The sequence below is a fragment of the Panthera pardus genome, unplaced genomic scaffold, assembly GCF_024362965.1.
Source record: "Panthera pardus isolate Hobbes unplaced genomic scaffold, ASM2436296v1 HiC_scaffold_15, whole genome shotgun sequence".
NCBI lineage: Eukaryota > Metazoa > Chordata > Mammalia > Carnivora > Felidae > Panthera > Panthera pardus.
The window spans coordinates 29,753,945-29,779,146 of NW_026526710.1; the positions used below are offsets into that span (position 1 = coordinate 29,753,945).

The 25,202-nt window shown below is 37.2% G+C and overlaps 1 protein-coding gene across 2 annotated transcripts in view; it reads right to left on the bottom strand.

The window, feature by feature from the left end:
• The window catches only part of TWSG1 (twisted gastrulation BMP signaling modulator 1), a 71,970-nt gene that overhangs the window by 24,228 nt on the left and 22,540 nt on the right, over positions 1-25,202 (bottom strand). For both annotated transcript variants that reach the window (XM_019418469.2, XM_053902393.1), the window contains exon 3: positions 11,663-11,762. In XM_019418469.2, the coding sequence (XP_019274014.1) occupies positions 11,663-11,762 (100 nt within the window). The remainder of the gene's footprint in view (positions 1-11,662; positions 11,763-25,202) is intronic.

Here is a 25,202-nt window from a genome sequence, read left to right on the forward strand (position 1 = left end):
ATGTCACAAAAGGACGAATGATACAGCATAGGAAATATAGTCAATGGTATTTTAATAGCACTGTATGGTGACAGATGGTAGCTACACCTGTGGGGAGCAGAGCTTAATGTACAAAGTTGTCAAATCACTATTTGTACACTTGAAACTAATGTAACACTGTGCACCAACTACGCCTCAATAAAAAGTAAGTAAATAAAAATTAAAACAAAAACACGATAACATAGGGTAGGGACCTAAAGTCATTTATTTTCACCCAAGGCACTTTGTGCTGTACTCTAACTTTATTCATGTCTTCCTGAACTAGGAATATAATTTGACCATACCTAAAAATAACTAAAAATGGGGTACCTAGGTAGCTCAGTAGGTTAAGCATCCGACTCTTGGTTTCAACTTAGGTCATGATCTCATGGTTTGTGAAATTGAGCATCAGACTCCATGCTAACGGCATGGAGCCTGCTTGGGATTCTCTCTCTCCCTCTCTTTCTCAGCCGCTCCTACACTCTGTCTCTCAAAACAAATGAACAAAAAAAACTAAAAAACCCCAATTTCCTATACTAGTATTTTGGTTGAACTCTTAGCACATATATGTTCTTTAATATTAGAAAGTAACATGCTGGTATGAAGCAAAAGAGAAATCTGTGTGGTAGCCAATGAGTACACCTAGATCTGATCTGAGCTACAAAAGTCACAGCTATGGGTGCTGGGCTGGCTCACTTGGTTAAGTCTCCGACTTGGGCTCAGATCATGATCTTGCAGTCTGTGGGTTCAAGCCCCATGTTAAGCCCTGCACTGACAGCCCAGAGCCTGGAGCCTGCTTTGGTTTCTAGATCTTCTCTCTCTCTCTGCCCTCCCCCCACCTGCACTCTGTTTCTCTCTCCTTCCCTCTCTCAAAAATAAACATTAAAAAAATTTTTTAAATAAAAAAAGGCACAGTCATAACAAAAAGCGTGGATGCCCCAAAAGGGAGAGGCCAAGACCCAGTGAAGTTAGTACTAGAACTGTGGCCGTGAATTCAAAGTCAGAGTTCAAGGAATTCATAAGGCAAATAAAGGAGAATTACAGAAGAAACATGTGATCTACAGGGTGGCAGAACCTATCTTAAGGCTCAAGGTTGTGTTCCAAGTATCAAGTGCATAGCTGTCTAATCTTGTTTTCCTGGGTTTTGCAGGTGCTGCCTCTTACCTAACAGGTCCCACCTTCTTTTGCAGTTCTCTTAGGCTTTTCTCTCACCTGGGTGAGATGTGGTATCTCTGAAATAGTGTGGCATTTATCTTTCAACAAGTTTTTGTTGGTAAGCAGTTTTTCAGCAGGCTTCCCAGCCTCGTCTTGGAACATATAATTTTGTTTTTGTTTTTGTTTTTTTTGAGAGAGAGAGAAAGATTGTGAGGAGAGGGGCAGAAGGAGAGAGAGAGAGAGAGGAGAGAGAGAATCCCAAGCAGGCTCTTTGTCCAGCATGGAGCCGTATCTCAAGACTTTGAGATCATGACCTGAGGTGAAATCAAGAGTTGGACGCTTAACTGACTGAGCCACGCAGGCATCCTCTGTTTTTTTGTTTGTTTGTTTGTTTTGTTTTGCATATAATACTTTCATTAAGTACCGAAAGTGGCCTCAGTAACAGAAAGAATCTAGTGTTTCCAAATCAACATTATCAAAACAGTGCATCACTGAATTCCAGTGTTCCATGAGACATATTGAGTATCTCACTTGTTTAAAGTGTTCAAAGAGGGGCACCAGGGTGGCTCGGTCAGTGAAGCATCCAACTGTTTTTTTTTCTTTTTAATGTTTATTTTTGGGAGAGAGACACACAGAGTGTGAACTGGGGAGGGACAGAGAGAGGAAGAATCCAAAGCAGAGAGCACAGAATCCAAAGCAGGCTCCAGGCTCTGAGCTGTCAGCACAGAGCCAACTCGGGGCTCGAGCCCATGAACCATGACCTGAGACAAAGTCTGACACTTAACCAACTGAGCTACCCAGGTGCCCCTGTGTCCAACTTGATTTTGGCTGAGGTCATGATCTCACAATTTATGGGATTGGGCCCGTGTGGGAGGCTTTGATAGCATGGAGCCTAATTGGGATTCTCTCTCTCTCCCTCTCTCTCTGCCCCTCCCCTACTTATGTGCTTTGTCTTTCTCTCTCAAAATAAATAAATAAATGAACTTAAAAAAAAGTGTTCAAAAATGAAAAAGGTGATGGTTGCTATGTTTTTTCTTCATTGGTGAAAGTTACTCATTTTTTCTTATAATTTAACATTGGCCATGAATTCAATTTTTAAATGCACATCAAACACGGCTCAAAGTTAAAATTTCTTAAAGGAGTGTGAAAATTAATAAAAGAAAACTTCACATTTTAGTCAGGAGGCCAGAAAGGAGAGCTCTCACACCAAACCACTCCTTACAGCCCATGGCAATCCCCATAAGAAGAAGCCTATACTTTGCTACCCCAGAAGGAGGAAGGTTTTCTTCTCCCCCAGCAATGGCCCAGATAATGAGAGACTGTCTCAACTCAGCCAGTGAGAAGCCACTGCACTTTCAACTCTTAGTTTACTCCAGCAGACTTTTTGTTTACAAGAGTACCCCCAACACCTCCCTGTCCTCCAGACAAGAGTGTTCCTCTCCTTTGTTCTCCACACTTGCCTATGGTTTTGCTGTAGCTTGCATGTCCCAAATTGCAATTCTCTGCTATTCCCAAATAAACCTCTTTTTGCTTGCAAAAGAAAAAAAAAAAAAAGGATAATTTTACTTTTAAGGTTTAAGAGTCTATTATATTACACATCATTTAATAATTTTCTAAAATGCATTTTAAACCACTATGTGATACTGTATGATTCCATTTATGTGAAATTATAGAACAATAGTTAGGCCCGCTTGTTTTTGCTGCGCATTATTCTAAAAGTACAGGCTAATGCCAAATCCAGAATATAAAATAGAGCATTTCATTTACACAAAAACTTAATATTGTCAATGGTCTGTTTCTGTACTTTAGGGCAAAAAAAACACAAAAAACGAAAAACAAAAAAACTCACGGAAAATAAAAAGTAGCCTAATTAATGAAGTCAGCATTCTTTGTGTTTAATATATAAATAACTTTCGAGAGAATCAGTTTTCTTTTTTTTTTTTTTTAACGTTTATTTTTGAGACAGAGAGAGACAGAGCATGAACAGGGGAGGGTTAGAGAGAGGGAGACACAGAATCGGAAGCAGGCTCCAGGCTCTGAGCTGTCAGCACAGAGCTCGACGTGGGGCTCGAACTCACGGACTGCGAGATCGTGATCTGAGCCGAAGTCGGCCGCTCAACCGACTGAGCCACCCAGGCACCCCAAGAATCAGTTTTCAAGAGCTAAGCCTGTGTGGGAAGTCTCTTGCACGTCGAAAGGGAAGAAAAGAATCCTTTTATCAACTGTAATGTGTACACGTGTACACTTGAAATTAATATACTCTGGGTAGAAGAACGACAGATGGATGCCGAGCCTTAATAGATATTAAGATATGTACAAGGCCTCTATAAATACAACAATGTGGTTTTCTCCAATTTTTTTAAAGATTTTATTTTTAAGTAATCTTTCCACCCAACATGAGGCTCAAACTCACAACACCAAGAGTCATATGCGCTACTGACTGGGCCAGCCAGGTGCCCCAAAACAGTGTGGTTTTGATGCACGAACAGACACAGAGATGGATGGCATAGCAGAGAAAACCCAGAAATAAAGCAAAGTGCATATGATAAAGGTGGCATCTTAAATCAGTGGGAGAGAGCCTTTTAAATAGCTTTATGCCTTTATAAATAATATTTAAATAAATAGTGGTAGTTATTTGAAAAAGAAAAAACTGGATCCATAGTTCATACATAAGCCAGGGTGAATTCCAAATGTATTAGACAGCTAGATGTAGATAAACAAATAAAACCATACAAGTATTATCTGGGAGTACAGGGAAATCCTGATTATGACTCAAAATCTAGAAACAAACACTGATAGAGTTGACAACATAAAATAAAAAACTTTTCAGGGTAAAAAATAACAAAGAAAGTTAAAATACAAATGATCAGCTGTGAAACAAAATTAAAATTTATAACACAGATGTTGGGGTTATATACCTAATATATTTTTAAGCTTCTAAATAATGAACAAAAATACCAATAATCTAGTAGCAAAATGGGCAAAAGATATGAACAAACAATGCACACAAAAATAAATATAAATCATCCTTAAGCATATGAATAGATGCTCAATCTCACTGGTAATAAGAGATAGTGAAATTTTAAAAATATACCATTTCTTACCTATCAAATTAACAAAAATCCAAAACTTTGGTAACAATAGCAGCAAAAGTTTGACAACATAAGCCTTTGGTAATGTTGTAAGGGAACAGGTGTTCTGTTATATTGCCTTCATGAGAAACCAAATGCTACAGCTCTTTTGGAGGAGAATTTGACAATATCTAGCAATATTACATTGACTTGACTAGACAAGATTATTCATTATAGTGTTGTTTGTAATGGTAAAAGATTAGAAATAACCCAATGTCCATCTATCAACAAATGAGTACATAAAATGTTGGGGTTCTATGTAGGTAGCCAAAACAATATTAATATGAAAGAAGTTCCAGGATATTCAATTAAATGAAAAAACAGGGGTGCCTGGATGGCTATTTGGCTAAGTGTCTGACTCTTGATTTTGGCTCAGGGCTTGATCTGTTGGTTCCTGAGTTCGAGCTCCACATAGGGCTCTGCCCTGACAGCAGGGATGCCCTCTCTAACCCCCTCTCTGCTCTTCCCACATGCTCTCTCATTCTCACTCTCTTTTTCAAAACAAACAAACAAACTTTTAAAAAATGAAAAAACAAGAGGGGCGCCAGGGTGGCTCAGTCGGTTAAGCATCCGACTTCAGCTCAGGTCATGATCTCACAGTTTGTGAGTTCGAGCCCCGCATCAGGCTCTGTGTTGACAGCTCGGAGCCTGGAGCCTGCTTTGGATTCTGTGTCTCCTTCTCTCTCTGCCCCTCCCCAACTTGTGCTCTGTCTCTCAAAAAATAAATGTAAAAAAAATAATAATAAAATAAATAAATAAATAGAAAGAAAAAAGCATGAAGCATAATGTTTTATGTAACAAATGAATATTTTGCTTAACAAAATATGAATGCCTATGAAGGTTTTAAAAAATGGTTATAGATAGGATGAAACCATCCATCCCAATTTCCTTGTGCCAATTCAAGTCAATTCAAGTTCAGGTTTATCCTATTGCCCTAGTTTAATTCTCAAAAATGTCCTAGTTTCTAGGTTTTGATTGAAGGGTGCCTGGGTGGCTCAGTTGGTTAAGTGTCTGACTCTTGATTTCAGCTCAGGTCATGATCTTGGGATTGGTGAAATTGAGCCCTGCACAGGGTTGTGCACTGACAGGACCCTGCTTGGGATTCTTTCTTTCCTTCCTTCTCTCTCTCTCTCTCTCTCTCTCTCTCTCTCTCTCTCTCTCAAAATAAACTTTAAAAAATATTGTCCTAATTTGGATAAAAAATTATGTGGTCACCTTGTCTATAGTTGAGGGAAGGAATAGAGTGGAGGTGACAGAGATGGAAATGAGCCGTTTTGCCACTGTTATATATATTTGTCTTTCTAATTGTGTAAATATTTTACATAATCAAAGCACAAAAAAATTCAAAAAAGGAAATAAACAGAGGCACCTGGGTGGCTCAATCAGTTAAACCCCTGACTCAGGTCATGATCTCACAGTTCATGAGTTCGAGTCCCACATCAAGGTCTGTGCTGACAGTGTGGAGCCTGCTCAGGATTCTCTCTCTCTCCCTCTCTCTGCTCTCTCTGTCTAAAATAAATAAATAAACCTTAAAAAAAGAAAATAAACAATCTCTAAAAACTGAAAACAAATTAACGCAAATGAACCTAACTTTATATCAAATTGGTCACATAACCACTCACAGAAAATTACTCTGACTTTGGAAGGCAGTATTTGGGCTTACATCCTCAGTGTATATGCAAGGACAAAGCAATCTTAACTGCCACTTAATAGTCTTGTTGATGTATTATAAGTCATTCTATTAATGTTGTCAGAAACCAAAAATCTCAGCGTGGAAGAGTTACAGATGTAAAATCAAAAGAAGATCCTGTCACCTTAAATTTGAATTGGCAATATTACTACAAACTCAAAAAGGTTTTCCCTTGTAGCTATTTATTAGCTCTGCCCATGAAAAAGGACTAGTAAAAAGCTAGTAATAGCAACATGTACTCCTATTGCCAAGACTGTGGTCTCTACCTACCATTTTCTTCTATTGGAAACAAAAGACCTCCAGGGAAATGGCTAATTCCATAAGTGAGGCAGAGAATGTATAACATGAGCCTGGGACAGCCTGTCTGAAGCTAACAAAAAGGACAGAAACCATATCAGAAGGACTCAAGAACCAAGTTGAAGAGGTTCCTACTAATCAAAGATGAGACAATTTGAGCAAAAACAATAATGACAGCAACTGATTAAAACACTAAACATATTAGAAAAGTCATGAGTTTACAATGATACTTAAAACATCCCCATCCCTACAAAACCTACCAAAAAGCAAAGCCAAAATGTATTAAATGCTATTGGAATTTGCTAGCGCATGAAGTCAATACTCTAAAAATGAACAAAGATGGAGAATCACATATTTATTTCACATTTCACTTATATATCTTTTATTTCAGGGTAACCAAAGGACTGTAGTAGATGTAAGAAAGTTCTATACAGAATAATTCCAGCTAATAAATGCAGAAGGAAAGATAATAATAGAAGGTCATTATTTAATGAAACTGATAATGGCAAAGGTTGTATCAGTTTGAAGGGTGAAACTACAAAGTGAAAGCCTGATGGAAAACTTCCCACAAAAGGATCAGATTTTCACCATCTGAACCCACCAATTGTTTTGAACATCACTAAAAGCAGGACAACCAGATATTATGGAGTATAATTTACCACTGTATTCCACCCTCCTTAACTGAGCCTGAATCTAATCAGTCTTTAGATCTAATCTTCAATCTATAGGAAATAGGACAAAAAAAACAAGTCAAATAAATATGAGAGGCAATCAGTCAAATCCAAAATGTGATATATTTTCCATCATAACTCACTAGTTTCTTCAACAAGTCAATGGAATTTTAAAAAATTTTGTTGTTCTTGTTGTTTTAGTTTATTTTTTGAGAGAGAGACAGAGTGAGTGAGTAGGGGAGGAGCAGAGAGAGGGGGAGAGAGAGAATCCCAAGCAGCCTTCACACTGTCAGTTCAGAGCCCAGTGTGGGGCTCGAATTCATGAACCATGAGATCACAACCTGAGCTGAAATCAGGAGTTGGAGGTTTAACTGACTGAGCCACCTAGGCACTCCAGTCAATAGAATTTTAAAAGGTGATGATAAGGGAAGGAAGAATTATTTTACAATACATAACAAACCTGTTTAGAAACATAAGAAACTCGACAGCTTACTACAGTAAGAGGACTATGGACCCTGAGTCGACTAAAACAACTATAAACAACATTTAGTCAATTAGGGCAATCTGAATATGGACTGGGTATTAGGTGTTAAGGAAGTATTTGCTGGTTATTGTAGATGTGGTAATGACGTTGTATTGTGTAAGAAAAAAATTTGTTTTTACGATGAATAGCTAAGGTACTTTGGAGATGTAGTGAAATCACTTCATAATAGTCCAACAAAAAAAAGGTGAGGGGTGAGAGATACAGACAGATGAAGGAATGGATGAAACCAGTATGGCTGCCAAAGCTGGGGAGCAGGTACACAGAAGTTCATTGCACTCTCTATTTTTGTGTGTATTTGGAAAAGTAAAAACAAAACAAACACTAAAACAAAACAAAACAAAAGCTGTAGGTAGGGATCTATGATACTCAAACCACAGGATTTGAGGAATGTGTTGAACAGCAAGGATGAAAATGAGTTGTGGTGGTTACCCTTAAGGCAACTTAATAGAAAATCCAGAAAGAGAAACGAATTCTCTTATACAAGCTTGCTGGAGAGAGCCTGCTAGACAAAGTATGTGCTAAAGGTCCACAGAATGAGACTCTAAGGGAAGGCTGCACTCTAATTTGGGTCCTCTCAGAGGCCTGTGCCCCACCCATGAAAAGTATGGGGAGTGTTTCAGTTAAGAAGAGAGAAGCGGCCACAGGTTTACAGAGGACATCACAAGAGCCTAGTGTGGAAGAGAACTGCCTGTAAGGAAGAGAATACTGCTGTACAAAAAGAACTAGAATATGGAAATGTTCTCCTAGAGAGCAGAAAGATTAACTGATTTTTATTTTAAATTTTTTAAGTTTATTTATTTATTTGGGGGAGAGGGGCAGAGAGAGAGGGAGAAAGAATCTCAAGCAGGCTCTGCACCATCCTGTTGCGGGACTTGAACCCACGATCATGAGAACATGACCTGAGCTGAAATCAAGAGTCAGACACCCACATGACTGAGCCACCTAGGCACCCCAAGATTAACTGAATTTTAAAGGAAAGGTTAAATTAGGTTATGAACTCAAGGTTCAAAACTAGTTATTAAATCCTTAGGGGTAAATATTACATGTTTTTAAGTGGGAACTAGCCCAGAAGCATACCAGTTGCTTCTAGAATTGTAGAGATATGACTGTGTATAAGTACTCTTTCTCAGTAGAAGAATTACAGAACTCTTTTCCTAGAAAAGAGGCTCTTCATATTAGTGTCTAAATGAATGGAGGTGCCTGGCTGGGTCAGTTGGTGGAGCATGAGACTCTTTTTTTTTTTAAGTGTCTATTTATTTATTTTTGAGAAAGAGAGAGAGAACAAGCAGGGAGGGGCAGAGAGAGGGAGCCACAGAATCTGAAGCAGGCTTCAGGCCCTGAACTGTCAAGCACTGAGCCTGATTTGGGATTCGAACTCACAAATTGTGAGATTATGACCTGAGCCGAAGCTGGACCCTTTACTGACTGAGCCACCCAGGTGCCCCAAAGCATGAGACTCTTGATCTCCAGGTTGGGTGTGAAAAAAATCTTTTAAAAAGATTAATGGCACTGTTACCATTGTGTGATGTGTAAAACACACACAACACACATATACACACACACATTATTTTAGGCAATGCTAAAAGTGTACTTGTGTATTTAGTATCCATGTTAAATTAAATGCTTATATATGTATTTAGGGGTTAAAGGACTTGTTTTCTCTTTTCTACTTTCATTGTACATTAAATAAACTTACATTTAACGTCCTAAAATAATTCAAAGCTTCTTTTTTCCCCTAACAAAGTTTAAAAAATTATGACTATCAAGGACATAAACTGTCCATCTTGGGAGAATAATGCAGTAAGAACTCGTTTACCTGATAATCGTAAAACACTGGAGTACCTTCTATGTACCAGACACTATACTAGCTGTTAGAGATACCAAGATGAATCTAAGATGACAGAAGAAAAGACACCTCTGCCCCAGTTCTCTCAGAACTCACTACAAAACAATAAGGAAAAACAAGAAAGTGAAACACTAACTCCATCTTGGAGGAACCTACGAGTTCAATGTAGGTTCAATGTAGGTTCCTTGGAGGAACCTATGAGTTCAACGTACAAGTTCAATGTGGCGGAGTAAGCAGTCTCCCTCACAGGCAGATATGTGGACACCACAAAATTCTAGGAAGACTCAGGAGTTGCAGGCAAACAAGTAAGGCAGAAGCAAGCTTATTCTGAGAATAGTTATGCCTCCAAATTGGTCCCTGCCTCTCTTCTCCCACAACTGTAGAAGATGAGACAGTTTATTCCCTAGAGAAATTAAAGCAACGAGGCCTTGGACTGGGAATACCAAAAATTGTAGAGGGTGGAGATGAGGGTGGAAAGAAAGAAAGAAAAAGAAAGAAAAAGAAAGAAAGAAAGAGAGAGAGAGAGAGAGAGAAAGAAAGAAAGAAAGAAAGAAAGAAAGAAAGAAAGAAAGAAAGAAAGAAAATTATAGCATGCTTTCTGAATACTGACATCACCCCTCAGGACCCCAGAACATTCGAAGCCATATCACCCACTCCTACCCCAGACCAGACACTCAAAGATTCTTCCCTGAAAAGCTGTATGATCCCAAAGAGAAAAATCTATAGATCCTCAGGCAGAGGGTTCCTCAGTGAAAAAGACTGCAACCATCTGAGAGGGAGGCAAACTAGATTCCACGCCCTGTCTATGAGCACAAGGCTCCTGATTAGCATTATTAGAGTACCTAACTTATATGTATCAATAGATGGCCAAGGATCAGCAGGCATTTGAGGAAATGGAAACCATGCAAAGAGCAGAAGGGAAACCTTCAACAGCAACTGACCTCCATAATTAACAGTCCCAGAAAGATAAAAAAATATCTTATCTATAAAACAAGAAAAATATGCTCCCCAAAAAGGACAAGCAGAGAAGGGCTCTTGGAAATCAAAAATGAAAGCCAAAATTTCAAACACTAATATGAAGTTTAGAAGATTAAGAAATCATTTAGGAAGTATACTTCAATACAAAAAGACAGATAATAGGATTGCCCATTTAATAAATGAGTTTTCATACTATCATGCATCAAACTAGTATGTAACACTAATTTATTCAATGAATTGCTAAAGTAATTACCGATTTAACTAGAAGTAGTGATAAAACTATCCTGGGAAGATAAGAGATACGAGAGCTAAATTATCATCTACCATAATAAGAAGTCAACTAGTAGTTTCTAAATTCAAAGAATCAAGAGAACAGCATAAGGACATTATTTAAAATTATGGAAATAACATAATACCAAAGAGCCAGAAGTTGTTGTCTCTGATGCAGGAGATCAAAGGATTGGGAAGAAGACGCCAGGGGGTTGTTTAAGTACAATGTGCATGTACCTTAGGTATGTGCATACATCCCACTTTGATAAAAATAGAACTTAATTTTAAAAGATCAGCATGACACCATCCTTGATCTGAAGGAGTTTATACTGTTGGAAGAGACATGCAAAACAATCATAGTAGCACGCAATACACAACTCAACAGAAGCAGACAATCTGAACAACATAGTGGATCTTATCTCAGTCAAAAAAAGGGTGCTTGTGAGACAAGGGGACACCTGAACTGTGGTTTCAGAGGATGGAAAAGGGGTCACTGGTTGTAGAATGATGAATGTTTCCCCTGTCAACAGTCTACACATGTAAGTTTTCTTTCTAAAACCGCAAGTGATAACATTCCATAAACACACTTTCATACACCTTGCTTTTTTTTTTTCCCCACTTAATACCTCTTGGAGACCATTCCTCAGAAAGCCCTTAAAAAAAGCTTTCAGTTTCTCAAGGATCTTTTACTGAAGTCTTACATAAAAGGAAGATAACCTATTTTTAATATACTAACTCCTAATTTCAATTGCAACTACAACACATGCTTCTTAGTAAAAATTCAACACTATGAAAAATTAAAAATAAAAAGTAAAAACTTTTCCATTGTTCTTCCATTCCCACTTCCCCAAAATAAGCACTTTGAATTTCCTTCCAGACCTTTTTCTATAAAAATAAAAATGCACATACATGTAAATACTATTCAACTAACGTTCCATGCATCTACTACAGCTTATACTCACACTAGTCTATACACATAAAATACACTTATGTTATTTAAAGTCTCTTAAAGTCAAGGATTCTGTGATGAGAAACTTTAAACTTTACTGCATGTCAACTTACCAACACAATCACAACACTCATCCCAAAGGGTCCCAAGACATAACATACACTCCTTACAGCAGGAACAATTCCCTTCTCCAGGTCGGCACTGGCAGAGCTCCTGGAAATAAGATAGATGTTCAAACTTAAAATTTCAAACAACCATATTTAAAACTGTTAGTTTTTTGCAACAACCCCCCCATATATGCATGTATAGTCATTTACTCTTCACACAATTTTTTATTCAAGATCATTAACTGTTTGTAAGAACATAAATATCTACAATGTCAAGTAGATTTATATTTTCTTTTGGATGCATTCAGTGATCTATTTTGGATGCTTTTATCTTATTGTGAAACCAAAGAAAACCTTTTACTTTATAACCCATTACTTTACCCCCTACACTACCTTGAAAAATAGTTCAGTACAAGCACAAAACCTGCTTTTCAGCTATTAGACTCATTGTATAAATTAAATGAATAGCCAGCTTGTAGCAGGAGCTGTGCTTTCTCAATACGTGGAGTCTTTCAAAAACTGCTATTTTTATTGACCTACAACATATTAAAAGAGTGTGCTTGGTGCAGCAGACTATTTAAAAGAAGGCAGCGATTATTTCCTCCCTATGTCCACCCACCCTCTTTGCAATGTAACTTTGCAGCTCTTCCTATCAAAGGACAGTGTCTATTTCCAGACTAGCTTTAATCAGCAGAATTTGGTGGAAATGACATCGTGTGAGTTCTGAGTCTGGGCCTCCATGGCACTGAGTGCTTATACTCCTCCTCTTAGAACTTCTCCCAGCTGCCATGTGTAGCCTGGAAGAAGGCCACATGGGCAAGTTGGTCCATTGGACGCCTTCCTCTCTCATCCAGCCTCCAACCAACCAGCAGCTGACAATGGACATAAGAATGAGACCAGAAAAACCATACAGTTGATATGGGCCCAAATGGCCAACCCACAGAAATAGGAGCTAAACAAATGGTTACTGTTTTAAGCCACTAAACTTTGGAGACATTTGTCACTCCACAAAAGCTAATTAATACAGCTTGTTTCTCAAATGAAGCTCCCAGGTAATTCCTCTAGCCCCCTTGCCACCAGACAAGCACTCCTAAACAAACCCAACGTAAAGAGAATTCTGTAGCCACCACTGCCTACTTAGCTTTCCCTGACTTATGAGATACCATATACATTTTTATTTTTATTTATTTACTTATTTTTGAGAGAGAGACAGAAGGTGAGCAGGGGAGGGGCAGAGAGAGAGGGAGACCCAGAATCCAAAGCAGGCTCCAGGCTCTGAGCGGTCAGCACAGAGCCCAACGTGGGGCTCAAACTCACAAACCATGAGATCATGACCTGAGCCAAAGTTGGAAGCTTAACTCACTGAGCTACCCAGGTGCCCAAAGATACCGTATACATTTTGAAAAAAATTGAACATAGCACATAATATTCATTCTTATTAAATTCATCTTATTACATTTCTAGACTACTGGAGTCACTCCAATGTTCTAGTATGACATGATTTTTTGCACCCTTGATATTTAATTCCTTTTTTCTTCTTCTCTAAAAGTTCCCTAGCTATTTCACAGCATTTTCGGCAGTCGACACTTGTACTATTTTCTAACTAATTAGAAAATTAGATTAGTTTGATCCCGATGTATACCTGTGACCTGATGATACATGCAAGTGGTAGTATTTTAGTTCTTCAAAACTCTGTACAATCAAGCTGAATTCATTTACTGCAGACCTTCGGTAACTTTGCTAAGTCTATTAGAAAGAGAAGGACTAAAAGGGAAGGGACTTCCTGAAAAGTACAGATGCTTCATCACAAAACTGGGATGCTTGATCCAGAAAAGCTCAAACATACTTGGAAATTTAGAAAACCAGAGTTGCCAAAGATCTATTTTGTGACTGGTTTCTCCATAAAAACCTGTCTGTCCTGTCTTCGGAACAAGAGAACATTTTCTGAGTACACATGGTGCTTTTAGGATACTTTTTGTTTTTCAGTTTTAGAAAGCTTGCCACTTAGTCACAAGAAATAAAGCTTCTTTCAAATATTAATTTACATTATACATAGTGTCCCTTTATTCTCTAGTTGCTTGTATTTACATTATCTATTTAACTCAGGAGAAGCAAACTAGAAAGTAACAAATTTATTCACAGAATACGTCTCTCCTTTTTCCATCTATCGAAGCTTCCAAATAGCTTATTAAATGAGTTACTGTATATCATGCTAAATAATGCGGAAATGAATGTCAATGCAATGGCATCCAGGCTGAGTCATTCGAGCGTTCATTATGCCTTTTTACCATCAGGTATCTGCAAGGTGTTTTCAATTGGAATGAAAGGGTGGTGATACTTTAAGATTACTGGGAACTAATGGAAGGTTAAAACTAAGGCCATTTAAAAGTCGCTTCAACTTGCCTGGATTATGTAGCCCTCAAGATTAAATCTATTTCATGCCCTCTTAATAGATGCTTGTACTTTTACATGTCAGTGTAATGGAATAATGTACTCTAGCAATATGCTTAATAATTTATAATTTACTGATAGAATATAAAGGGAGAGGCTATAGGAAGCTAAGACATGAGGGAAATAACTTGAAGATAAGCTTTATTTCTGCACTATTAAAATAACAAAAGTGCAGGCTAAGACTTTCTTGGTAAAAATTACTGCTAAAACTGGTTGAATGCCAGGTAACAGTTGCCAGCTGATATTTTCCTTTCTTTCCATTTTACTACAGAAACGACTGAAAATTCCTTGCCTTAATAAAACAAACTTACCCACATAAATTAAGACATTTTACAGAGCAAATAGGCCTCAAAATATATCAAAACATCTCTATTCTTCATAGCTCATGTCAGCATTCTTTTCAGGAGACTGAAAACTAAGGAAAATGAGATCACATCCTCAAACCAACCTTTTAGTCAGCATTTGCACCTTTTCAATTTTCAAACAGACCATTTCTTATTTTCCAGGAGAAAATTCTAGGCAAATTTAATATATGGCATTTAGGATCTCAAAAACCTCACTGTAGGTCAAGAGAGCAAACATATATGGAAACCGTTTGCTTTATGACTATTGCTAAGTCAAGAAAAAAAATAGCAATGAATTTCCATGTGTAAATCATGATGAATAACAACCATGTGTGGCTCACCATGCAATTTATTCCTTCCTAGTCACTTTACGTGTCTTCCAAAATCACATTATTGAATGTTTGGTCATAAACATCTTTGGAAATATACACTGTAATTTTCTTTACAGCACAAGAAAACTATGGTTAGGATGAATGTTTCTAAAAAAAAATGCTTCTAACGTGCTTTGAACACGATTATTGGAAATACAAAAGAAAAAAAATCAACTCAGTATGTAACTCTGTGATGAATCAAGGATCACAGAAAACCATTAAAAATTCCTTTTAAATTAAGCAGTCTCACTCATTTAAAAAGAAACATTTAGCTTTAACAGTTTTAGTTATGAAGACATAAATGAATCTTCAGTAACCAGAAAAGCTTTCCCAAAGAGGCTACAGTAAAGATAACAAAGATGCTTTAAGAAAATTTAAGTATTTTGGGGTCACCTGTGTGGCTCAGTTGGTTAAGCATCTGACTTCAGATCAGGGCATGATCTCACTGTTTGTGAGTTCGAGGCCAAGAGGCACATATCCTGCTTGGGATTCTCTGTCTCCTTCTCTTCCTGCCCCCCACCCCCTCAAAACAAATAAATAAACATTTGAAAAAAAGAATTTTTTTAAGTTTATTTACTTGTTTAGAGAGACAGAGTGTGAATGGGGGAGGGGCAGAGAGAAAGGGAGACACAGAATCCGAAGCAGGTTCCAGGCTCTGAGCTGTCAGCACAGAGCCCCACGCAGCTCCAACTCACCAACCCTGAGATCATGACCTGAGCCTGAGCCAAAGTCTGACGCTTAACTGAGCCACCCAGGCGCCCCAAAAAATTCTTTAAAAAATTTTAAGTATTTTTTTAAACTATAAAACACTGAAAAATATATACTAGAGAAGGAAAAACACCCAAGCTTCACCCACTTTGGCAAATTCCTACACATTTCTAGCAAAATAATGACTGTATGCTCTGCTGATCTAAAAAAATAAGCATTTCCCTCTCATAAAAATCTGTCAACATAATTTAATAACTGCATAACAGTATATTCAAAATTCAGAAATAGACCTTAAATCCCGATCCCTTCCACATCTGTTCACTTTTTTTTTTAATTTAAAATGTGTTGTTTTTAAATGCCTGCCAGGGGGTGCACTGGGGCTGCTCTGCCGCCTGTAGCACCTCCAGAGCCATGTGGCAGCTTGGCCTGGGCCTGGCTTGTCAGACCCAGACACCTTGAATGACCCCACGTGTGGGTCGAGGAGGTTGAGAAGGTCCAGGTCTCGCTGTAAACAATGCTCCTAGGAGCCAGTGCACAGGCAGGTGCAGACGCAGATGTATGTGGTTGGGTACCGCCTCTCCGGGGGTCCCAGTTTCTTATTCTTTATCAAAAGCTTAATCACTATCTTCTATTTTTCTATTATTTTAAAGTCTCTGGTACTTAAGTAGAAAATATGGTTGACTTTTGAGATGTGGAATTTTTCTGTTTGGACTGGGTGTTTATATATTTTACTGACCTTACTTGACCAAACTTGAGTACCACTCAGTTGAATGGAACATGTGATCACAGCCTAACACAAAGTTCACAGAAGTTCAAAATAAAGACTGATTCAGTGCTTCCACTTGTTTACTGCTACTACCTACCCTAAAGTTCCTAAGCAGGTTTTATGTAACACTAACAGGCACTGTGCTAATAATCATTTTATATGCATTATCTCAACTCTCGTAAAGCCCCTTTCAAGGCAGTTATTATCCTCATTTTTTAAATAAGAGTATAAAATTTGTATATCGTTTCCTTAGTAAGAAGCTGAGATTTGACCCCAGTTTTGGTTATTGCTTTTTAAACATTGCAATGAGAAATACAAAGCTTATTTCTTATTAATTTAGCATTTCAATAATTATAGTTATTACTTTCTTAGAGAGAATGAACCCATAATTAAACTTAGATAATCCTTTAGGTTGTTTAATCAAAGGCATTATTATATCTTTCACTCTCTACCCGAATACAATTAGAAGTGCTATTGCCCAAGTTTAATCATTGTTTGTAAAGGTAAAGTAAGTATCACTGGCTAAGAGTTGCAAAACCAGTGAGTTGGAATTTAATACTTAATTCTTTTGTTGCTTCAGCTCGTTAATGACCATATCATCTGCTTGCCTACTCTGCAAGTCTTGGAGAAAGTGTGGATGTTGCTCATGGCACAGATGAGAAGGCTGAGAAGGGATAGGTTAGCAATTCGTCTGAGTTCCCACCACGGGGACACTGACATCAGGTCTTCTGACCAAGCTGTTCTACCGGCACTGCTCTTCCATGCTAGAGTGAGAATGACATGGGATAAGACATCTTTTCTCTGCGTGAAGTACTGTGCTAGATGCTAAGTATAGTAATCACATTGTTCAGTAAATTTATGATAGAAAAAAATCAAAACTTTATACTAAAGGGGAAACAGAGATGTATACATTTGGGCTATCCTATATTGACCAGCATGAGTATTCAGCCAGAATTTGGTAAGCTGCTTGAAAACTTTATATGAAATGAAAATCTGGCAGGATGAAAAGTTTTGGGAAAGAGTCTAATAATTTAAAATGTATTTTATTACCTTTGTATTAGAAAAATCTTGGATATCTCAGAGAATTTCAAATCTTTGAATGCCAGAATTCAGAGATTTTTACACAATTATTCAAGCAAGAGTCAATCAAGTCTACTGTCTATACCATAAAGGTTTTGGTGAGATCTTAAACTCTGTGCAAAATAAACAGGGAGAGAGGGTAGTATTCATCTAAGACTAGACTTGAAGAGATAAGTTCATAATTTTATGAACTTCCAAATTTCCAGGCCAGCAGTGAAAGCTAATAACTCGAGGAAGAATCTTGTTTATATTCTGGTGTTGTTACTGATAAATATTTCCATTCTCTAACTGTTGCCAAGATCTAGAAATCTATTAGCACTGTTCTTAAAACAGGGAAATAGGGGCGCCTGGGTGGCTTGGTTGGTTGAGCGTCCGACTTCGGCTCAGGTCATGATCTCACAGTCCGTGGGTTCGAACCCCGCATCGGGCTCTGTGCTGACAACTCAGAGCCTGGAGCCTGTTTCAGATTCTGTGTCTCCCTCTCTCTCTGCCCCTCCCCTGTTCATGCTCTGTTTCTCTCTGTCTCAAAAATAAATAAACGTTAAAAAAAAATTAAAAAAAACAAAACAAAACAGGGAAACATCATCACTGAAAAGAACATGACAGGCATAGACAGGAAATGACCTGGATTTACAGGATCTCGATTTAAGTCCTAACCCACAAACTGTAGCGTGTAATAGTGAGTCTTACTTTTTAAGTCATAAAAAGGGGATGAGATGGTGGATTTTCCCTTACAGGCTTTGGCATCCAAGTGAGATCTGAGGGCTTTGGTGACCCAGCAGTCCTGCTCCTAGGTATTGGCTCAAGAGAAATTAAAACATACGACCACACAAAGGCCTATAAGCGAAAGTAAGTATCTTAGGAAGTTCTAGCCACAGCAATCAGAGAAGAAGAAAAAGAAATAGAAGGCATTCAAATTGGTAAGGAAGAAGTAAAATTTTCACTCTTTATAGATGGCATGCTACTATACATAGAAAACCCTAAAGACTCCACCAAAAACCTGCTACAACCGATAAATTAATTCAGAAGATGGAAGGATACAAAATCAATATACAGAAATCTGTTACATTTTGATACACTAATAATGAAGTATAAGAAAGAGAAATTAAGAAAATCATTCCATTTATAAATGCACCAAAAAGAATAAAATACCTAGGAATAAACTTAACCAAGGAGGTGAAAGACCTATACTCTGAAAACTATAAAACAATGATGAAAGAAATTGAAGATGAGACAAACAAATGGAAAAATATCCCACGCTTATGGATTGGGAGAAGAAATATTGTTAAAGTATCCATACTACCCAAAGCAATCTATAAATTTCATGCAATCCCTATCAAAATATCAACAGTATTTTTCACAGAACCAGAACAAATAATCTTAAAATTTGTATGGAACCACAAAAGACCCCAAATAGCCAAAGCAATCTTGAAAAAGAACAAAACTGGAGGTATCACAATCCCAGATTTCACGATACACTACAAAGCTGTAGTAATCAAAACAGTATGTTACTGGCACAAAAACAGACACATAGATCAATAGAACAGAACAGAGAGCCCAGAAATAAGCCCATAATTATTTAGTCAATTAATTTTTGACAAAGAAAGCAAGAATATACAGTGGGAAAAAAACAATTCCTTCAATAAATGGTGCTGGGAAAACTGGACAGCTACATGCAAAAGAATGAAAGTAGACCACTTTCTTACACCTTATACAAAAATAAACTCAAAATGGATGAAAGACTTGAATGCAAAACCTAAAACTGTAAAACTCCTAGAAGAGAACATAGGTAGTAATTTCTCTGATATTGGCCAAAGCAACATTTTTCTAGATATGCCTCCTGAAGCAAGGGAAACAAAAGTAAAAACAAACTACCGAGAGTATATCAAAACAAAAAGCTTCTGCACAGCAAAGGAAATCATCAACAAAACAAAAAGGCAACATAGTGAATGGGAGAAGTTTTTTACAGATGACGTATGTGATAAAGGGTTAATATCCAAAATATATAAAGAACTTACACAACTCAACACCAACACAGAAATGCAAATCAAAGCCACAATGAGATATCACCTCATACTTGTCAGAATGGCTAAAATCAAAAACACAAGAAACAACACGTGTTGGCAAAGATGTGGAGAAAAAGGAACCCTTTTGCCTGTTTGGTGGAAATGCAAACTGGTACAGCCACTGTGGAAAACATTATGGAGGTTACCAAAAAAAAAAAAAACCTACAAGTAGAATTACTGGATGATTCAATAATTTCACTACTGGTTATTTACCCAAAGATTACAAAAACACTAATTTGAAAAGATATATGTACCCACTATGTTTACTGCAGCATTTAAAAAAAATTTTTTGTAACATTTACTTATTTTTTTAAATTATTATTATTTTTTAATGTTTTATTTATTCTTGAGACAGAGAGAGACAGAGCATGAACGGGGGAGGGTTAGAGAGAGAGGGAGACACAGAATCTGAAACAGGCTCCAGGCTCCAAGCTGTCAGCATAGAGCCTGACGCGGGGCTAGAACTCACAAACCGCGGGATCATGACCTGAGCCGAAGTTGGTCGCTCAACCGACTGAGCCACCCAGGTGCCCCTAACATTTACTTATTTTTAAGAGACAGAGTGTGAGTAGGGGAAGGGCAGAGAGACAGGGAGACACAGAATCTGAAGCAGGCTCCAGGCTCCAAGCTTTCAGCACAGAACCTGATGCAGGGCTTGAACCCATGAACAGTAAGATGAACCCATGAGCCAAAGTCAGACACTTAACTGAGCCACCCAGGCGCCCCAATGCAGCATTATTTACAATAGCCAAGATATGGAAGCAACCCAGGTGTTCACTGATACATGAATTAATAAAGAAGATACAGTACACACACACACACACACACACACACACACACACACAGTGGAATATTACTCAGGAATAAAAATGAATGAAATCTTGCCATTTGCAACAACATGGATGGTTCTAGAGGATATAATGCTAAGTGAAATACGTTAGTCAGAGAAAGACAAATACCATATGATTTCACTCCTACGTAGAATTTAAGAAACAAAACAAATGAACAAAGAAAAAAAGAGACAAATCAAAAAACAGACTCAACTATAGAGAACTGATGGTTACCAGAGGGGAGGCAGGTGGGAGGGAATGTGTGATTTAGGTGAAGGGAATTAAGAGTACACTTACCATCATGAGCACTGAGTAATGTGTAGAATTGTTGAATTACTATATTGTACACCTGAAACTAACACTGTATGTTAACTCTACTGGAATTAAAATTAAAAAATAAAAATAAAAAAATACCCCCAGCAACATACAAACAAAGCTAATTAAGTAAATGCATAACACTTAAGCATCAGTAATCAACAAAGCTTTTTATAAAATGTTTTAATGTTTATTTATTTTTGAGAGAAAGAGAGAGAGCATGAGTGAGGGAGGGGCAGAGAGAGGGACACACAGAAACCGAAGCAGGCTCCAGGCTCTAGCTGTCAGCACAAAGCCGATGCAGGGCTCTAACTCATGAATCACAAGATCATTACCTGAGCCAAAGTAGGATGCTTAACTGACTTAGCCACCCAAGCGCCCCAGTAATAACAAAACATTGAATGGTACCTATGCTGATAGTACTTTTACAGACTTTACTTAGAACAAATGGATATTTAAACACAAACACATAAAATAAAACATCCTCAAAAATTAATCTTTATGCAAAAGCATAATTATTATTAGGTTACAATAAATCTGTTTTGATATATTAGCACTATTTAAGGAGGACATCAGACAAACTTTCAAACTTGGCACAGCAGCATGTAATCTGAGTCTTATTATCATGGTGCTCTTTATAATTTTGATTGGTACACCTTTCCCTGAAAATAATATAAACTTAAGTGAAACACTACTGAAAACAGAATTCATTCTTTTAGAGGCTAAATAAATCAGCAAACAAGTTCATGTATATACCTAAATATATCTAACGGTACCCATTTTTTATATAAGTAAACATAGTCACAAAATTTTAATCCTACTTACTTTAAAAGTGCCCCAATGAACATCTTTAAAATAATCCAGATGGGGTGAAATGAGACTGGACTGGCTACATGTGGATCACTGTTGAAGCTGATTGATAAGCAAGCTGGGTACGGGGGTATTTTACTATACTCCCTGTTTTGTGCATATTTGAAAATTTCCAAGGGTCTCAATGAAATCCTCATCTTTGTTTTAATATAATAATTCAACAGATGAAAAAGCCAATGAAAATAAATTTTAGTTTACTTTTGCAGCTACTCTAACTGCATTAAACATTTGAAGGGAGAGAATGACTTATTCTTCACTTAAATTACATCAGGCCTAAGTCATTACTTTTGGACATTAACTTCAAAGGTTTCCATAAAATGTTAACTGAAGCAAAACAGTACAACCCAGCAATAGCACTACTAGGAATTTATCCAAAGGATACAGGAGTGCTGATTCATAGGGGCACATGTACCCAATGTTTATAGCAGCACTCTCAACAATAGGCAAATTATGGAAAGAGCCCAAATGTCCATCAACTGATGAATGGATAAAGAAGATGTGGTTTATATACACAATGGACTACTACTTGGCAAAGAGAAAGAATGAAATCTTGCCATTTGCCACAATGTGGATGGAACTGGAGAGTATTATGCTAAGTGAAATAAGTCCAAGAAAAACAAATATCGGATGTTTTCGCTCAAATGTGGAATTTGAGAAACTTAACAGAAGTCAATGGGGGAAGGGAAGGGAAAAAATAGTTTCGAACAGAGAGGGAGGCAAACCATAAGAGGCTCTTAAATACAGAGAACAAACTGAGGATTGAAGAGGGGGTGGGGGGACGGGAAAATGGGTGATGGGCATTGAGGAGGGCACTTGTTGGGATGAGCACTGGCTGTTGTATATAAGCAATGAATCATGGGAATCTACTCCTGACGCCAAGAGCACGCTGTATACACTGCACGTAAGCTAACTTGACAATAACAGTACAAAATGATTTGCAACCATAACTTTTAAGAGCAGTGAAGCGGAATGAAGAGGAAAAAACACTGTAGTAAAATAAGGTAATGTCTTTTTGAGGAAAGAAGAAACACTGTATATTGTAAACCAAAATATTACTAGTATAGTAACAAATCAAGATAAGTATAGCAAGAGACTAATGTGGAATTTAGCACTGAATAAAAAAACAAGGACAAGAAAGAGAATTTTTTACTTTACTGTGATTAAGAAGACCTGAAGTTACCTGAAGTACTTATACATGTACATATGCATATGTACATGTAAATTTATATATTTTTAAAAATAGGCTTCACACCCAGCACAGAGCTTGAATTCATGACCCTGAGATCAAGACCTGACCTGAGATCAAGAGTCAGACACTTAACTGACTGAGCCAGCCAGGTGCCTCTGAACTACTTATATTTTTAACTTAAGACAAAATACACTTGTAGAAACTAGATTAATAAAAAGTTATTTAGGGGCACCTGGGTGGCTTAGTAGGTTAAGAGTCTGACTTCGGCTCAAGTCATGATCTCACAGTTTGTGGGTTCCAGCCCCGCGTCAGGCTCTGTGCTGACAGCTCAGAGCCTGGAGCCTTCTGTGGATTCTGTGTCTTCCTCTCTCTCTGCCCCTCCCCAACTCGTACTCTGTCTCTCTCTGTCTTTCAAAAATAAATTAAAAACGCTAAAAATTTTTTTAAAAAATAAAAAGTTATTTAGAAATTATAACTTAGTTCAGAAAATCTAAGATTTGACAGTTAAATTAATTTTTAGAATAAAAAGCTGATTGTTGACTTAATACAAGAAAGTGCAAAATATTCAGATAACCAATAAAGTGCTAAAGTAATGGATAAATAATCTCTGAACATAAGTTTGAATATTTTTATGAAATATAATGTTTATATCATCCCCAATATGACCATAAATATTAGCCAAAGAAGCACTCACATGTCAAAAGGGGTTTTTCTGTTCATAGTACAAAATAGGTCTTGAGATTTCTGGGGTAGAAGCATACTATGAATACAAATTTTAAATCTTCTTTTCACAGAAGAAGAAAAACTAGTAGAGATCTTGTTAAAAACAAAATCTTATATGACCACTTTTCCCCCTGAAATAGTACAGCTAAACCACTCATTATATGAGCAAGGAAATACACCACGACAACAATTTTACTTTCTTGACGTTTAAAGTTAGATTTCTTTCCTGCCAGAAGCAAAAAATAAATATTTATATAGGGACCACCCTTCTGCATAGCAACTTGTAGGAGTGGCAGAAATGACCACGCTGCCTTGCAACCATGCTGGTAAAAAATATTTACATGACCATGAACTTCCAGGGAAAGTGTTTTATACTTGGTCATTTCATGAGTTGCAGAAGGCTCAAACATAAACAAATGTTGTGACTTATCCTGATAGCACATCATTTCAACACTACAGATGACGTTCAAACCAAACCAAAATAACAAAAAGAGAATCTAAATCCCTCGACAAGGGAAGTAATATCTTTCTTTGAACTTCTATAGCATTGCCTTTCTCAGAGTACTTATTTCCCACCTTCATTTCTGTACCTGTTGTTCTTCCATAGTTTAAGGAGAAAAGTTATCTAACGTTGTCATCTAAAATGTCAACATGCAGACTTTCAATGATAACTTAGCATGTGCAATGGAAAGCAAAATCCCAGTAATTCTTAACCTTTCTAGGACCATCAACCACTTTGAGAACCTCCTGACAGTTATGGACATTTTTTCCAAGAAACTGTACACATACAATTTTGAATATAATTTTGGGTATCCCCTGAAGCCTTTAAGGGATCCAATGACCCCAGTTAGCAATTCTTGGTACATGAAACACCAGTAGCAAATCTGTTCTTCAACTTAAGACAACAGAAATAAAAGAGGACATTAAAATTAAAGTTCATGTTTCTATCAGACGAGTGGTTACCACCCCCCCCCCCCACACACACATAAAAGAGCAAAAGGAAATGAAAACCCACCCATCACAACCACAGCAAGAAAACTGGCCAATCAAAACTAACTAACTAACTAACTAACTAACTAACTAACTAACTAAAAACATCTCTCCAGGAAAATGAACAGCCTTAGAGCAGAGAACACATTCCAGCACCAAGGGCTTCCCTGCCCCTGAAGTGATACCTTCCAGTCTGTGTATGTCAGCCCTGCCTATGCTATCTCCCAACCAGGCTTTTTTTTTTGCCTCATTCTTAACTATAATAGAAAGCTAAGGAACACCATACATTTGAGGAAAGCCTGCCACATGAAAGAGATATAAACTAAAAGAAAAAACAGTCTTAGAGGAAAAAAGAAATCCAGGTAACAAAATGGGGAGGGAGGTGAGAAACATACACGCTTCCACCTCTGCCAACAAAACTTGTAATAAGTATCCTCAGAGATATCTGAGAAAATACTGCATTCAAAAGCAAGTAAAAGTGTTAATATAAAAAACTGGCAAGTCGAAAATAGAACATTCTTGGAATTTAAGAGTTATTACTAAAATTAAAAAATTCAATTAAAAGAGTTCAAAGGTAAAGTCAAGGAAATCTCACAGAATGCAGAATAGGAAGGTGAGAACAGATTTAAGATCTACAACAGTATATATATATATATATATATATATATATATATATACACATATATATACACACATATATATATATATACACATATATATATATAAAATAATGTAATTCTTATTACATATATATTTGTACCCCCCTTTTTCTCTTTCTTTCTTTCTTTCTTTCTTTCTTTCTTTCTTTCTTTCTTTCTTTCTCTGTTATGTTTGTTTAATCAG